The sequence below is a fragment of the Ziziphus jujuba genome, chromosome 3 (genome assembly GCF_031755915.1).
Source record: "Ziziphus jujuba cultivar Dongzao chromosome 3, ASM3175591v1".
NCBI classification, from domain to species: domain Eukaryota; kingdom Viridiplantae; phylum Streptophyta; class Magnoliopsida; order Rosales; family Rhamnaceae; genus Ziziphus; species Ziziphus jujuba.
In genome coordinates, this window is record NC_083381.1 from 6995575 (window position 1) to 7011668 (window position 16094).

General features: G+C 37.7%; 1 protein-coding gene across 6 annotated transcripts in view; it reads left to right on the forward strand.

The window, feature by feature from the left end:
- The first annotated feature begins 6587 nt into the window (after positions 1–6587).
- LOC107405189 (cucumisin) overlaps positions 6588–16094 on the forward strand; it is a 33087-nt gene continuing 23580 nt past the window's right edge. Inside the window, exons 1-7 of one of the 6 annotated variants that reach the window (XM_060815720.1) lie at positions 6588–6851; positions 6963–7065; positions 7156–7244; positions 9664–9764; positions 9866–10109; positions 10772–11285; positions 12208–12296. In XM_060815720.1, coding sequence (XP_060671703.1) covers positions 6979–7065; positions 7156–7244; positions 9664–9764; positions 9866–10109; positions 10772–11285; positions 12208–12296 — 1124 coding nt within the window. In that variant the 5' untranslated portion in view covers positions 6588–6851; positions 6963–6978. Of the gene's footprint in view, positions 7066–7153; positions 9769–9865; positions 10110–10771; positions 11286–12207; positions 12297–16094 lie in introns of those variants that run through there. The other 5 variants (XM_016012205.4, XM_060815724.1, XM_060815722.1 and 2 more) reach the window with 5 other exon arrangements.

Consider the following 16094-nt stretch of genomic DNA (forward strand, 5'->3'; position numbering starts at 1 on the left):
CGGAAAAAATATCTTGGCACCTTGAGGTTGATCGACACACATCCATACTCGACAACAAGTATCGATTATGGGTGGTGACCTTGCTAAATCGTTGATACCCAATACACACCCTTAGACAATCATCCTTCTTCTCCATGAATGAAACAAATGCCATTCACGATGATAAGCTTGACCTAGTGAAACCTTTATTCACCAAATCTTGCAGCTAAGCCTTTAAGTCCTTTAACTTTAATGGAGTTGCACGGCATGGCGGTACTGAAACAGATCGATGTCCAAAGCCAAATCAATAATGATTCGATATCCTTTTTACAGTCGTAATCCAGATAACTTGCTGGGAAAATGCTTTCGAATTGCTTCCCACTATTAGCGGTTCCAACGCTCACCATCTTCTTTGGCATCAACCGCCTGGGCCATAGACCCTTAACAACCATTCTCCGATAGCTCCTTGCAATGACGGCAGAAATTAACCTCCGTAAAGGCTTCCTAACTCCTCCACAAAGCACCACTTCAGGTAAGCTAAAACACTTTAACTTTACTCCTTTATGCTAGCGGTCCATAAACATAAGAACTACTCAATCCATATCTAGGACCATTTCGAATCCCAAAAAGATTCACAGAATTGGATCTGCCCCATTACTTGACCTTCAATAAGGAAAAGGAAATCCTCAACCATTGACTAGGCCATAGGAATTCCCCGTTAGGATAGGTGATTCTAATTGACACCCTCGAAGATTAGAGTTATTCAAACTCGGGCAACGAATTTGCTTCGAGACAAAGGGAAAGAACACTTTAAGACGAGTAAAATGAGAGATTATGTCAGGTCCCGTCTAGAATTCCTCCCCGGAACCCTAGACAAGCCCTGATCCCAGGGAAATACCACCGAACCTTCCAACGGAAAATCCGGCAGCACCTCCCCTAAGGGATTTACTTACCATAAAATAATTTCACATGGCATAAATTTGTAAAATGCACATTTTCTTAAATCCAATAAATTCATAAATAATTCCCCAATAAATCCAATAAATATTTGGCACATAGGAATTAGATTCCAAATATTTAAATCACACACATATTATATTCACAAATTAAATTCCCCTGCACCATATGGAGGCGGCGAACCAATGTGGTCCATGTAGAGCTAGCCCCATGATCATGTTGCCTACGAGCCCGGGGAATTGGACGGCCAATATAGGCAACCACCCTGGTTTGTATTGGTAGCAGAGTGTCGGCGACAGTTGGAATCATGGATTACGTAACATGTAGAAGGTATCGTACGTACCTCCATTACAAGCGTGCATATTTTATTTTATGCTATGGATTTTAAGATATGATTTTGTGCACTTATTCATGTTTTTATTATTATTTCAATGTGGAGTTTTTACAATTGCCTATGCAAGTTAGGTATATTTGAAAAATATATTTTATTATTTGTTTTATGTTATGGTTTTTCCAAGAGCGACTTAAGGGTTAAGTATCGCCAGTCGAGAATCCAAAGCAGTGTATCGTTGAGTTCAAAAAGGAGATCCTAAAGGAAGCACGCGATTCAAAGTATGCGATACACCCCAAGGGTACCAAGACGTATGGAATGCTCACTGGATGACATGGTGGTTTGGCACGATAAAGGAAGTTGCAAGATCCGAATAAAGGTACTTAGGTCACCGATAAGTAAAAGTAGGGAGATGTAAATATGGATTCGTGCTTAAACTATCATTCACAAAGAGAAGGTACGACAGCGTTTAGAGAATCAAGCAAGCTCCGGATAGCGACTAAAGTTCTACTTGGTGGTTGATGAGGTTCGTATTGGTGGTGCTTTATCGATTCAAGGTGGTTGATATTGTTGGTGATAATTTACAATGATAAGGAGGTTTTCAAGAATGGTATTTGGATGTTGAGAATTTTATTCATGACCTTGATGAATTTAGTTAAAAGAAAGATTGATGTTTGTCGAGGTTAAGACTATTGGTTAATCAATGAGGAGCAAGGGTTTTATAATTGTAAGTACTAGGAGGGTAATCGAAGACAAGTGAATTAATCTCAACCTTAACTTGGTGATACCAGTATTTGAGGGTTCTAATCTTACCTTTTAAAGTGCTGATCGAGTCATGAGAGTTGGTTGTTGGTTTAAGGATGCATGCTTTAGAAGCACCTTATGGTTAGCGTTCGACTATGACCAAGACTTGCAGATCGTGTTCTCGTGGACCAATTTGAATATCCTTAATTAGTGGGCATGAGAATGAAAGTTGCACAAGAGGAAAGTTAAAGTCACTATTAGGCGTGATGGTAGTGTAGTGATAGTGGATAAGGCCTCTAGTATACTTGCTAAGTTACGCTGCCGACAAGTGGAAGCGGGAAAGCAGACATCGGCATGCTGCGTAATTCATGTGTTGTTGCTACAAAAGAACAGCGAATACCTGTCAGTCGAGGAAGCGATGTGGAAACTCGAGGCACTACCTGTCTACGACTCACCGGTGCTCCTAGAACAAAATTCACAGACAGTCAAATAAATTAATATTTTATTCGGGTAAATAATACCCGGTACCCGGGGGGGTCAAAATACAAACGATATCTAGAATTTACGAGTTATATACCGAATCGAAGCTCGAGTGATGCTGATCACAGATTCGGTCTCAATTTCCAAGGATCGTACCCGACGGGGTCGGAATTTCATCGGGAAGCTTTTCAGATTTTGGGTCCGCAATTCTTCCAAACCGTCGCGAATTGGCCGAAACGGATGCCGGATTCGGGTTCAGGAGGTCGAACACAGCGGACTGGAGCTGGCCGGAATTTCGGGTACTCGCTGGAATAGTAATTTCCGGCGGGCCGCCACGGTCACTGGCAACCGTCGCCGGCGGCGGCGCGTGCGGTGGCCGTTGGCTGTGAAATTTTGCAGACTTGTAGATCTTGAGGAGAGCAACCCAACGGGACCGGCGGTGAGCAAAACGGAGGTCGGATGGCGGAGAAATCACCGTTTGAAGATTTCTGGCCCCTCGCCGGAAAACGCTCCGATCCCGGCGCGTCGGTGGTCCGATGGCCGTGATTTTTGGTGGGTAGGCCGGACTTGAGGAGAGGATCAAGGCTAGCTGGCGCGTGTACTGTATATCAGCCGGAACAGGGTTGATTCGCGGTGGCCGGCGATGGAGGGGTAAAAGTCGCCGCCAAACTTCAGAGGTCCGATCCGGGCACGTCCGGCGGCCGTTCGCCGTGAAACTTGGAGGTTTTGCCGGAAATGAGGTGGGCAACCTGGATGGCCGGTGCGTGTACAGTAACTCGGCCGGAAAGTTTGAAAATTACCCGCGGCCGGTGACTCTCTCTCTCTCTCTCTCTCTCTTTCTCTCTCTTCCCCGAGAGTTTTAACAAATAAAAACCCTGTGTGACACTGTTCATGCCACGTGGACCAATCAGAAGCTGACACGTGGCGTTACTGTGCACTTAAGCCAGATATATTAAAATAATACGGTACCCGGCGAATTTCAAACGTCTGTAACTTTTTAACCAAATGTCCGATTTAAGCGTGCCGCTAGTCTATGAACTCGTATCGACGAGTACTTTACAACCATACAAGAGTCAACTCAAAATTACATCACAAGAAAAAGTCAACTCCCGGCACCTTTTGGATAGTTTGCACTTCAACTTGTTTCGCCCATAACTTTCAAACCGTAGCTCCGTTTTCGACGTGCTACTAGTCTACGAACTCAGGGCGTCATGCACTTCGCCACGGTACCCTGGTCAACTCGAAATTCCCACTAGAGCAAAAAGTCAACTTTTGACCCGCTTGGTCAACGGTCAACCTCGGTCAACGTGCACGGATTCCGGTGCGATTTGGGACGGGGTGTTACAGATTAGACGTGGATGGGATGCACAACAATGTACAGTCCCTTAGGAATGCTAGAACCTAGAGCTCTGATACCACTGTAACGGTCCAGTCCACCCGCATCAAGATATTGTCCTATTTGGCCTAGGGTTCACTCCCTCTCTCCCCCCGGCCTCAAGGTTTTGTCAAAACGCGTCTTGAAGGGAGAGGTATCCACAGCCTTATAAAGACTGCTTCGTGCCCCTCTCCAACCGATGTGGAATGTTACAGTGGTATCAGAGCCAGTACCCGATCCCACTGTAACATCCCACATCGGTTGGAGAGGGGCACGAAGCGGTCTTTATAAGGCTGTGGATACCTCTCCCTTCAAGACGCATTTTGACAAATCGTTGAGGCCAGGGGAGAGAGAGGGAGTGAACCCTGGGCCAAAGAGGACAATATCTTGATGTGGGTGGACTGGGCCGTTACAATTGATATATGTATTTATGCTCAGGTTGAGATGAATTATGTAAGGGTATTTCTCTAGTGATTTAGGGTTCTTTACCTTCGGGTTTAAACATATTGTTTCATGTGGAAGGACCTACTGATGATCACAGTAGGAGTATGATTTATATCTTTGGGTATGAGTGCTTGTTTTTATTAAAATTTATATTTCCCCACTTGTTACATGCTCACAGGCGAGATGATATGGATTATGACGGGTAAAATTGTGTTATGTCAAGTCCTTCTAAGTAATTAACAATTAGAGTTTATATGAAAATTATGTTTATATTGTTAAAGATTATCTTTGGATATTTATTTGTTATCATTTTAAGTATTTTTTCTTATTCTTGTATTTATAAAAAACTTAGTAACTTGCTTAGTTTTATACTCATTATTTATTGTTATGATTTCAAGTACACCATAGTTTCAAGGTAGCTGGATTTGGCATAGGATAATAGTGTGTTTTTCATTTTTATTTTATATTAGTTAGTTTGGAGGACCTTTTGGGTGTTGGAGTTCATTTTGTTCATTTTTGTGGAGATTTTTTTAGGTATTATTTATTAATGATGTTTTAGAGAATTTTTATATTCCGCATTATAAGCTTTGTTAAGTGTTATAAGTATATAGGCTTGGGGTGTGACATGGGGGCATTACAATTATGATCATTTTTAATGTTATTATTATGTATTATTATTATTATTATTATTATTCTTAAACAATAGCTTTCGGGAAAATATTATAATCTTCGGGTAAGTCTTACAGCATTCGGGCAAGTATGATGGCCTTCGAACAAGTGTGGCAGCCCTTGGGCAAGTTATACTACCATTATTATTAATATTACTATTATTATTGTTGTTTTATCACCCTTTTATTTTATTTATTTGGTATGTTCATTAAGCGATATAGAAATGCAGTACTGTACTAAGTGAGTGATATGGGTGAACATAAATATTTAAAGATATTCTTCGTGTATTAAACTATTTTAGTATATATATATATATATATATTCTTATACTTTGTTATTAAAATGCTGTCTTTTGTGGAAAATATTGTAGTAAGGTGGGAGGAATAAGGTGGTATAATATTGGAGTATGTATTTATGTAGGGAATTTTTTGAGCATGCTCAATTCTTAGAGGAGATGCTGTTAGATTTTCCGTAAGACGGTCCGATAGGATTTTCCTTGGGATCAGGACTTATGTAGGGTTCCGGTAAAAGATTCTAGATGCGTCCTAACAATCTAGGTAAAGTAATCCTATTGGGATCCGATGATTAGGAAATGTAATTTTAAATATCAATCCTTGATGCGATCAAAAAGTTGAGAAAAGAAGATTTCATATTAGTTCTTAGGTCTGATTTGATCATTGTTAGATCTTATTTGATCCTGACTATATAAATATATATATATATATATATACTTACTTCCAAGTCAAGATCACAAAATTAAAATTGATCACCAAATTAAGAAATCCTACGGTCCAACAAGCATGCTAATTAATGTTGATTTTAAATAGAATGCATTTCGCCTTTCATTGAATATAGTCGTTTTGGGCTATGAAACTGAAGAGTTCGAGCTTTGATACATAGATGAAAATCTAGTTTACAATTTGCAAATAAACGTGATCTTGTCTAGCTTTTGGATGCAGTTTCTCGTTGACAAAGTAAAAAAGTACTGTTTTAGCTCATTTAAATTTAATTGCTTGAGAATAATCTATGCATGTGCTTCAGGAAGAAGTCTATCACTATTAGAGAGAAATATAGTGGAAAAGCGTAAGAAGACGAAAAGAACCCTAAAAAAGGCTTAAAAAATGGTTCAAAGAGAATCTTTGCATTCACTTATTTAATACATAAATGTAGAGATGTTGAAAATCAACACCAAGTAGTTGGACTCCTTTTGGTTTAATTTTGTTCTGTTTACAAATATTTTTAACAATTACAATGGACCAACGGTTATTACCATCAATCTTGCTTGAGAAATTTGTATGAGGAAAGGTCAAGCTATTCTTCAACATGAATATAATTAATTTGAAATTTAATTACTTTCTTAAAGAAGTTTCAAAAGCTTGGGAAAGAAAAAGTGAAAATGAAAGAAAATTCAAATGAAAATTAATGTACAACAATGAGTTAGACTAGAGGTCACCATCGAGCTAGCTGGGAGGCACATGGGTGAGAGGGAAATTTCCTTCTTGGTATTGTTTGTTAATATTGACAGGTTTAATTAGTTTGTGCCAAGAAATGAATTGACTTGTATGGATATGGCTAAGTGAATTTAAATTAAACCGATGAAGTTTTGACACTAGTGCTTGGATCCCTTGGTCACATGGCATACTCGGAAAAGTTACGTATGACGACCATCAACAGTACCTGCTGGCCACGGCCAACCTTTTGGAAATCATCTTTACTATCAGTACTCGTAGGCCATGTGCCTTTCGTCTCCTTGTAATCATCAAGATGCTATCCATTTTGCTCTTGCTTTGTTTTTTGCTTGAAAGTGAGGGATTCATAGAAACAAAAAACAAAGGCTACAAAAAAGAGCCTAGATTCAGGAAGCTTCCTTAGGTACACTATCCATTTTGCTCTTGCTATGTTGTCATTTGCTATTAAATAATAACCTTCCAAAATTTTTCTGAAACGTCAATCTAGTATACTCTCTGTATAACTCAAAACTAGGAGATCTATTCCTTCAATGGCAATTCCTTGGCTTCTCTTTGGCCTTGCTTACGCACTGCTCATCACAGCTCCTCAATCATCAACTTCTGAAGATAACCGAGAGGCAAATATCTACATCATTTAAATTCTATCTCTTTTGAATTTTGCCTCATGCAAGGTGTAATTTTTCTCACCTATGAAATTCTTTATGCAGGCTTATATTGTTTATATGGGTGACATACCAAAGGAAGAGGTTTCCACATCTTCCGTTCACATAAACATGCTGCAAAACGTCATTGGCAGGTGATTAAATTTCCCATAATATTGGTGACAGAACATTATTTATTTATTTATTTATCTTTTTATTTTTGTTTTATTTTGCTTGGGTTTGTTAGAATTGATGAAATTCATTTGGAGGAAAAAATCTTATAAGCATGTTATACCAATAAACTATATTAATAATATCACTTATAGGATATATATATATATACCCATAGGATTTAGCTATAGCAAATATTTATTATTTGAAAGACACAAGTTAAATGGTTAAACATGCACATTACGGAGCAGAAACAATTAATATAGCATTACTATAAATATATATATATATATTTTGGCCAAATTTTATCTTTTATATATGAAAAATACTATTTGTGACCATTGGTGAATGATAACCACTAAGATCTACTAACAATTTAAACGATTATAATTTAAAAAGTTAATTTTTATGGCTTTCAAATAAAAAAAATAAAATTAAATACTTCAATTAAATTTTACCATATACAATGGTGATTACTATTAATAGTGATAAATAACAAGACTTTTTATAAATTGAGATTACTATATAATATATATGTAAATAATAAAAATGAAGTGGAAATGAAAAAGATATTAAAAAAATATATATGCTCCTTAAAGTCATTGTGTGATGCTGTTGCAATTTCACAATCAACAGCGGACCTACATATTAATTGGCATTACAATTTAAGTGGCTACAACAGCAGGATCATTTAAATTGTTAATTTTAATTTAAAATCATTTGGACGAAGCTAATTAATTTTGGATGATATTTGTCTCCACACTGATGAAAAGGTACGCATCCTTACTTTTACATGGCACATTATCATTTATCATTGGTTCATTCATATTTTATAATCAATTAAAAGGGCCTACTAATTAATATTTTTAACCCTATTTAATTATTAATTATTATATTTTATGAGGCACGCCATACAATAAATTAATCATCATCAAAATAACGAATGTCTCCTAACTTGAAAAAACAATAAATAAATAAGGAATGTCTCCAGGAGAAAAACTTCTTTGTGATGGTCATAATATCTTAGCGGGTGCGACTGTCCAACCACAGAGATTAACACATGGCAGTTTTAATTAAAACAAAAAAAAAAAAAAAAAGGAAAAAAGAAAAAAGAAAAGATTATAATATATTGTCCAGGCTAAGGAAATTATTTCCAACGGCAAAGATCGTCTCTTTGTTCTTCCTCGTCTCTGTATTTTTCGTTTGTTTTCATTGATATGAGTTGCAATTGTTGATGGTTTTTCACTATATCCCTATTTCCATTTTAATTAAAAAAAATGTATTTTTACTCCCCTTTTGCTTGTGTTGATTTCAAACGGATTCCCATACTGTTCTTATTTCTCCGTGATTTTGTTGTTATAATAAACCTTTAATAATACTTCCATCCCTTTCTCTGCAACATTTTACACTGTTTGCATTGATAGAATAGGAGGGAGTAGAAAATAAAATATTCAAATCTTTGGTAAATGAGGTAAAAATGAAAAAAAAAATAAATAAATGAAGGAAAGAGAAGGGATTGATTCTTTTATTTTTACCGAGGAAAGATAATGAATTGATTCTTTTATTTTAACCGATTTTGTTTTCCTCCTAAAATTGATAGGTCATAGATGCGAAGAAAAAGGTTTTAACGATTTCTTTAATATGCCAAAATTGGCCATATTATTATTGTATGAAATTTTTTTATTGTTTTTCATATCATCCTTTTTTTTTTTTTTTTCCCCTTTCCATTTACTTAATCATTCAAACAAGTATTAATAAATATATTCCTTTCATTTTTTTTTCCATGAATCCAAACATAATGTTAGATTAATTAGCATACCCACAAAAGCAATTTTTTTTAACCCAATATCTTAGTCCAAAACAATTATTGGTTTTCTCTTCCTTTTTTCTTTTTTTTTTTTTCGTTTACGTAAAAATTTTTGACAATTTTTCTATTATTCTTCATAGACCCTAAGGCACAATATTATCCGTTCATCCTTTCTTCAAGCTTAATGATTTTTCTAACAGAAGGTAGATATGCACTCAGTAAAATATCTAATATCAGTTGAAGATAAAGAAAGATGCAGAGATGGAGAAAGAAGGAAAAAAATAATACTCAATAGTTTATTAAAATCTGAATCGTGACACGTTCATTTTGCCTTTTATCTTTTCTAATTAAAACAACCACATGTCAATCTGTGGTTAAATGGTCACACCAGCCGATGAGGTGCCACCGTCGCACAAAAGTTTTGTTGTGCCTCCACACTAGTGTAGTAACAAGTATTTCCATTAACTTTTAGGCTGTTGTAATATATCCAAGGATAATTATCACAAATAGAAACAAAAGACTAAAGCATATTAAAAGATTAGAAGGGAGATTCTTGTGAAACACACAATAAACTTATCCAATGTGTCATCATTCAGCAATAATATTAAGCCAGCTGGAACTCTCCTCCATAGCTACAAAAGGAGTTTCAATGGATTTGCTGCCAAGCTCACTAAGGAAGAGGCCGAAAAAATGGCTGGTGGGTGAGCAGGATTTTTCCATGAATGCTATTATACATTTGTTTTGTATTATATTTTGTATAATTTGGATGAAAATGAAAATTGTGATCTTAAAATATAGGAATGGAGGGTGTAGTGTCAATGTTCCCCAGCCAAAAGATGAAGCTCCATACAACAAAGTCATGGGACTTCATTGGGTTTCCGCAGAATGTCAAAAGAAGCACAATGGAAAGTAACATCATCATAGGAGTATTCGACACCGGAATTTGGCCGGAATCCAAAAGCTTTGACGATAAAGGATTTGGTCCACCACCCACCGAATGGAAGGGCACTTGCCAAGTCTCAGCCAATTTTACTTGCAACAAGTACGTACTAGTATTTCATATGTTAACTAACATCTATAATTTTATTCTAGAACTAGAAAGTTACAATGTATTCATGTCAATTTTAAACCTACATAATATTAGAGATATTTACACCAATGGTCATTAAATTATATTGCAATTCACACTTTGGTCCTAAATTTTATTTTTTTATTTTTTTTATTTTTTTTATTTTGGCAATCACACCCACAAATTCATTGGAACAATGCACCTGGTCCTTTTGAAATTTTGGTCTACAATCTTAATAGATTCAGCATATGTCATTCACGTGACACAATCATTCAAGGGACACCAAAATAAGCGGCAAGTTGTTTTTGTTCACTCATTAAAGCGGCAACAACTTATCTTTTATTTTGGCAAATAAGTTTTTTTAATAAAAAAATTCAAAAACGACTAATGATGCTCTGTTTGAATGAGTTGAAACATATGATTGTCAAAAAAAACAAAAAAGGGTCGGGACCAAGATGCGAATAACAATATAGTTTATGGAATACTGGTACGAATCTCTTATAACACTAATATTGTCTACTTGGTAAAGTAGAGAAAAAAAAAAAAAAAATCCTCAAATTTTATTTTATTGGGAAGCATATCTTCAAAACTAAAATATCTCAAGGTTGTACTTTTATGCTGAACTAATTAAACAGCAAAATTATCGGAGCAAAGTATTACAAAAGCGATGGCTTCTTTGAAAAAGCTGATCTAAAATCTCCAAGGGATTCGGATGGCCATGGGACACACACAGCATCTACAGCTGCAGGAGGCCTAGTTAGCATGGCAAATCAACTAGGGTTTGGTTTGGGGACTGCAAGAGGAGGGGTCCCATCAGCTCGTATTGCTGTTTACAAAGTATGTTGGTATGAAGGCTGTGATGACGCTGATATTTTAGCAGCATTTGATGATGCAATTTCTGATGGGGTTGATATAATCACGGCTTCTATAGGAGGTACCTCGGTAAATGATTATTTCAAGAGTGCAATGGCAATTGGATCTTTTCATGCCGCGATAAAAGGAATATTGACATCAAACTCTGCTGGTAACCGAGGTCCTGAACTGTCCACTCTCTCAAACTTTGCCCCATGGTCTCTTTCTGTGGCTGCAGCCACCATTAACAGGAAGTTCTTGACCAAGGTTCGCTTAGGTAACAACAACATTTACGAGGTACTTGCAATTTTCTTTTTATTTTTTTTATTTTTTATTTCGCTTTCTTTTGTTTCAGCAGGTATGATGATTCTTCAAACATATAAAATAAAACTTCTTTATAATAATATCCTATGATGAAATAGTCTCCATCTATTTATCAAAAATTGTTGTCACAATTTGGATTAATCATAAATAAAATTAAACTCCACATTATAAAGTATATTGTATGTCACATTAACATAACTTAAAATATTTATGTAACGTTGTTTGAAATATCAATTTTTTATTTAAATTTGTTGCAACATTGAAGTTGCGGGTATATAATAATTTGCTAACAGATATGCTTTTTTGCTAATGTCAAAATATTTATAGCTTCTTAAGATTATATTTAAATATTAAATTAAATTATTTGCTGATTGTTTCCTAATAAAGAAAATTTATAATTTGATTGATTGAGAATTGTATAGTATAGGTTAGACAATAGAATTTTTAACTACATCTACTCTAAGTTATAGCATTCTTATAATTATAAAATTAGTTAAAAAATCAGTTTGATCCCAATAATATGACCATAAAGTTGTTTTAGTGTTATAAAAGTTTTTTATGCAAGACATTTCTGTTCGTTTCGATTTGAGATATCGGATTGGATTATATCAGATTAGACTGAACTAATTTTAAATCCAATCCAATTATTTGGGATATTTCAAATTTATATTTATCTTTTGCAGCCCATTTTTATTAGACAAGATTCATTCAAATCTAATCCAATTACATACATATCTTAAAATATTAAATTAATCACTAATACTTAATTCTAATCTTTTTTAAGCCTATCCAATAAGCACAAACTATTGTTATTTATTAATGTGAAGTTAAAACTATAGAACTAATACTTGATCTGGTTATTGTTTTTTTTTTCCCTTTTAATAATTATATATAGGGAATTTCAATTAACTCATTTGATCTCAAGAATGAGACATTTCCTCTTATATATGGTGGTGACGCCCCAAATACAAGCTCACAATCCAGGTAATAACAAGTTAAATGTCAGGACCCGTCCAAAGTTCCCCACCGGAACCCTAGACAAGCCCTGATCCCAGGGAAACCCTACCGGACCCTTCTGTGGAAGATCCGGCAGAACCTCCCCTAAGGGATGGACTTACCACAAAATTTCCTGCACTGAAAACACACTTCTATAATTGTTCCCTTATTCCTCCCACAGTACTACGAACTGGTTCCACAAATTTCAGCACTCCAAAATAAAAATACAGTAATCCAGTGCAATACAAATACTTAAGTGTCCCATACAGTATATAGAGCTTTATGAAGTACTACAAAATACAGAATACAGTAAAAGTGAAAGAAATAGTACAGCTGCAGTAAAAGAAGAACAAGGTACTGCACGAACAAATACAGCGAGGAAGATCAAGTCCGCTCCGAGTGAACACCGACAACCTGGTACCTAGAGGAACGGAATTTAAGAGTGTGAGATGCTAATCATCTCAGTGAGCGACCCTACTACTCTACACTATCATACCACGGTAATAGGTATATAAATAATAATTATTTGGAAATAATAATGTCTCTCAAAACCCTTACAATTCTCTCAGTTGGAAAGGTTCCCCTTTTAAAACATTTTCACAAAACCCTTTATTCATATTTCCCGAAAACCAAGACATCAATTAAATACCAGAAGCGGTAACAATTATATTTTTAATTCTAATTCAGTTTCCAAACATTTTATTTTTAAAACACAGTTCTGAAAATCATTTGATGCACCCACTATATACCAGTGGCGCCAACAGTACCCAGCGTCCCAAGGTACCGCCAGACAGGAGGTTATAGAAAGAAACCGGCATACGGTCGCGTGGCGTCCCACTGCGCCGCTGCTAACCTGGTGTCCCGGCCAAAGGGGGGTGGCCGCCCTCTCCGATGGCATCCACAGGACACCCTCATAATATCAACCGCGCGCTACTCACACCCACCTGCGCGCTAATCATATCCGTGTGCACAATATCCATATCACATATACCATATCACATAATCAGAACACCAGTACGTGCACGGTGCATCTAAAAATCATAAAATCCACAATTTAAATTATAAAACAAATTTCACATTTTTCATAAACATAGCGGGCATAATCCATCCGCTTGAACCGGGAAATTCTCCACAATTTCCTTATAATTAATACCATAAATCCCATGATTTTCAAATCCACCAACTTTCAAATCCATCAATTCAAATATCCACATTTTCCCAATAGCATAAATAATGCTCAAAATCTCATAATCAAATCTCATAATATTTCATGGGCATATTTTATAAAAATTGAAATCACCAACATAACCAAATATTTTCCTTGAAATATTTGAAATTCAAATCGTGCCCAATTTACCATTAAAACCACACCAATTTCAAAATCCTCAAAACCATAAAATAATTCCACACGGCATAAATTTGTAGAATTCGCATTTTCTTAAATCCAATAAATTCATAAATAATTCTACAATAAATCCAATAAATATTTGGCACATAGAAATTAAATTCCAAATATTTAGTTCACACATAATATATTCATCAATTAAATTCTCCAAAATTAATTTGAAGGTGGGTCACTCACCTTGTGCACGTATCTCAATCAAGATCCTCCGCAGGATCGACTCCGCTACTTGCACGTGCACCTAAAACATCCACAGTACCAAAACCACAAATATTAATATTTTATTCGGGTAATCCCCAAATGGGTACCCGGGGAGCGAACACCAAACGATAACTAAAATTTACGAATTATATACCGAATCGAAGCTCGAGTGATGCTAATCACAGATCCGGTCTTAATTTCCGATGATCGTACCCGACGGGGTCGGAATTTTATCGGGAAGCTTTTCGGGTTTCGGCTCCGCAATTCTCCCAAACCGTCGCGAATTGGTGGAAACGGAAGTCGGATTTGGGTTCAGGAGGTCGAACACTGCGGACTGGAGCTGGCCGGAATTTTCGGGGTACTCGCCGGAACAGTACTTTCCGGCGGGCCGCCACGTCACCGGCAACCGTCGCCGGAACAGTAATTTCCGACGGTGGCCGTTTGCTGTGAAATTTTGCAGATTTGTAGATCGTGAGGAGAGCAATCCAACGGGACCGACGGTGAGCAAAACGGAGGTCGGATGGCGGAGAAATCACCGTTTGAAGATTTTCGACCCCTCGCCGGAAAACGCTCCGATCCCGGCGCGTCGGTGGTCCGATGGCCGTGATTTTTGGTGGGTAGGCCGGACTTGAGGAGAGGATCAAGGCTGTCAGGCGCGTGTGGCCAGAAAATGGCCGGAACAGTGCCGATTCGCGGTGGCCGGCGGTGGAGGGGAAAAATCGCCGCCAAACTTCGGACGTCCGATCCGGGCGCGTCCGGCGGCCGTTCGCCGTGAAATTTGGAGGTTTTGCCGGAAATGAGGTGGGCAAGCTTTCTGTCCGGCGCGTGTACAGTAACTCGGCCGGAACAGTGGCAAAATCCGGTGGCCGGCGGTGGCTCTCTCTCTCTCTCTTTCTCTCTCCTCTCTCTCTTTCTCTCTCTTCTCTCTCTTTCTCTCTCTTTCCCGAGAGTTTTTCAAAATTAAAACCCTGTGTGACACTGTTCATGCCACGTGGACCACTCAGAAGCTGACACGTGGCATTTCACTGTTCACAACCCAAAAACATTAAAATAATACGGTATCCGGTAAACTTCAAACGTCCATAACTTTTTAACCGGATGTCCGATTTAAGCGTGCCGCTAGTCTATGAACTCGTATCGACGAGTACTTTACAACCATACAAGAGTCAACTCACAATTACATCACAAGAAAAAGTCAACTCCCGGCACCTTTTAGACAGTTTACACTTCAACTTGTTTTGCCCATAACTTTCAAACCGTAGCTCCGTTTTCGACGTGCTACTAGTCTACGAACTCAGGGCGTCATGCACTTCGCCACGGTACCCTGGTCAACTCGAAATTCCCACCGAGTCAAAAAGTCAACTTTGACCCCTTCGGTCAACGTGCACGGATTCCGGTGCGATTCGGGACGGGGTGTTACAGCCTTCCCCCCTTACAAAAATTTCGTCCTCGAAATTTCCGCACGTCACTGGAACAGATACGGGTACTGCTCACGCATCTGTGCTTCGGGTTCCCACGTTGCTTCCTCGACCAAGTGGTTCCGCCATAAGACCTTAACTAGAGGAATAGTCTTGTTGCGTAGCGTGCGTTCCTCGCGATCCAAAATCTGTACTGGCTGCTCCACATACGAAAGATCTTCCCTTATCTCTATATCCGGACTCTCGAGTACGTGCGAAGGGTCTGCAATATACTTCCGTAGCATCGACACATGAAACACGTTGTGTACTCAAGCTAGCTCTTCCGGTAACGCCAACCTATACGCCACCGGGCCAATCCTCTCCGTAACCTCGTAAGGCCCAATATAACGAGGACCCAACTTACCTCGTCATCCAAAACGTACTACTCCTTTCCATGGAGATAGTTTTAGGAATACCCAATCTCCTACCTCGAATTCCAAATCCTTTCTACGCACATCGGCGTAACTCTTCTGTCTATCTTGGGCAACCTTCAATCGATCCCTAATGATCTTCACCTTGTCCAAGGTCATCCTTAAATACTCAGATCCGACCGCATTAGTTGTTGCAAGGAGCCTCTCTTCTCCTACCTCACTCCAACACAAAGGTGTCCGACACTGCCTCCCATATAAAGCTTCATACGGGGACATTCCAGTACTCGCTTGATAACTGTTATTGTAGACAAACTCTATCAGTGGCAGTTGTTCATCCCAGCTACCGCTAAATTGC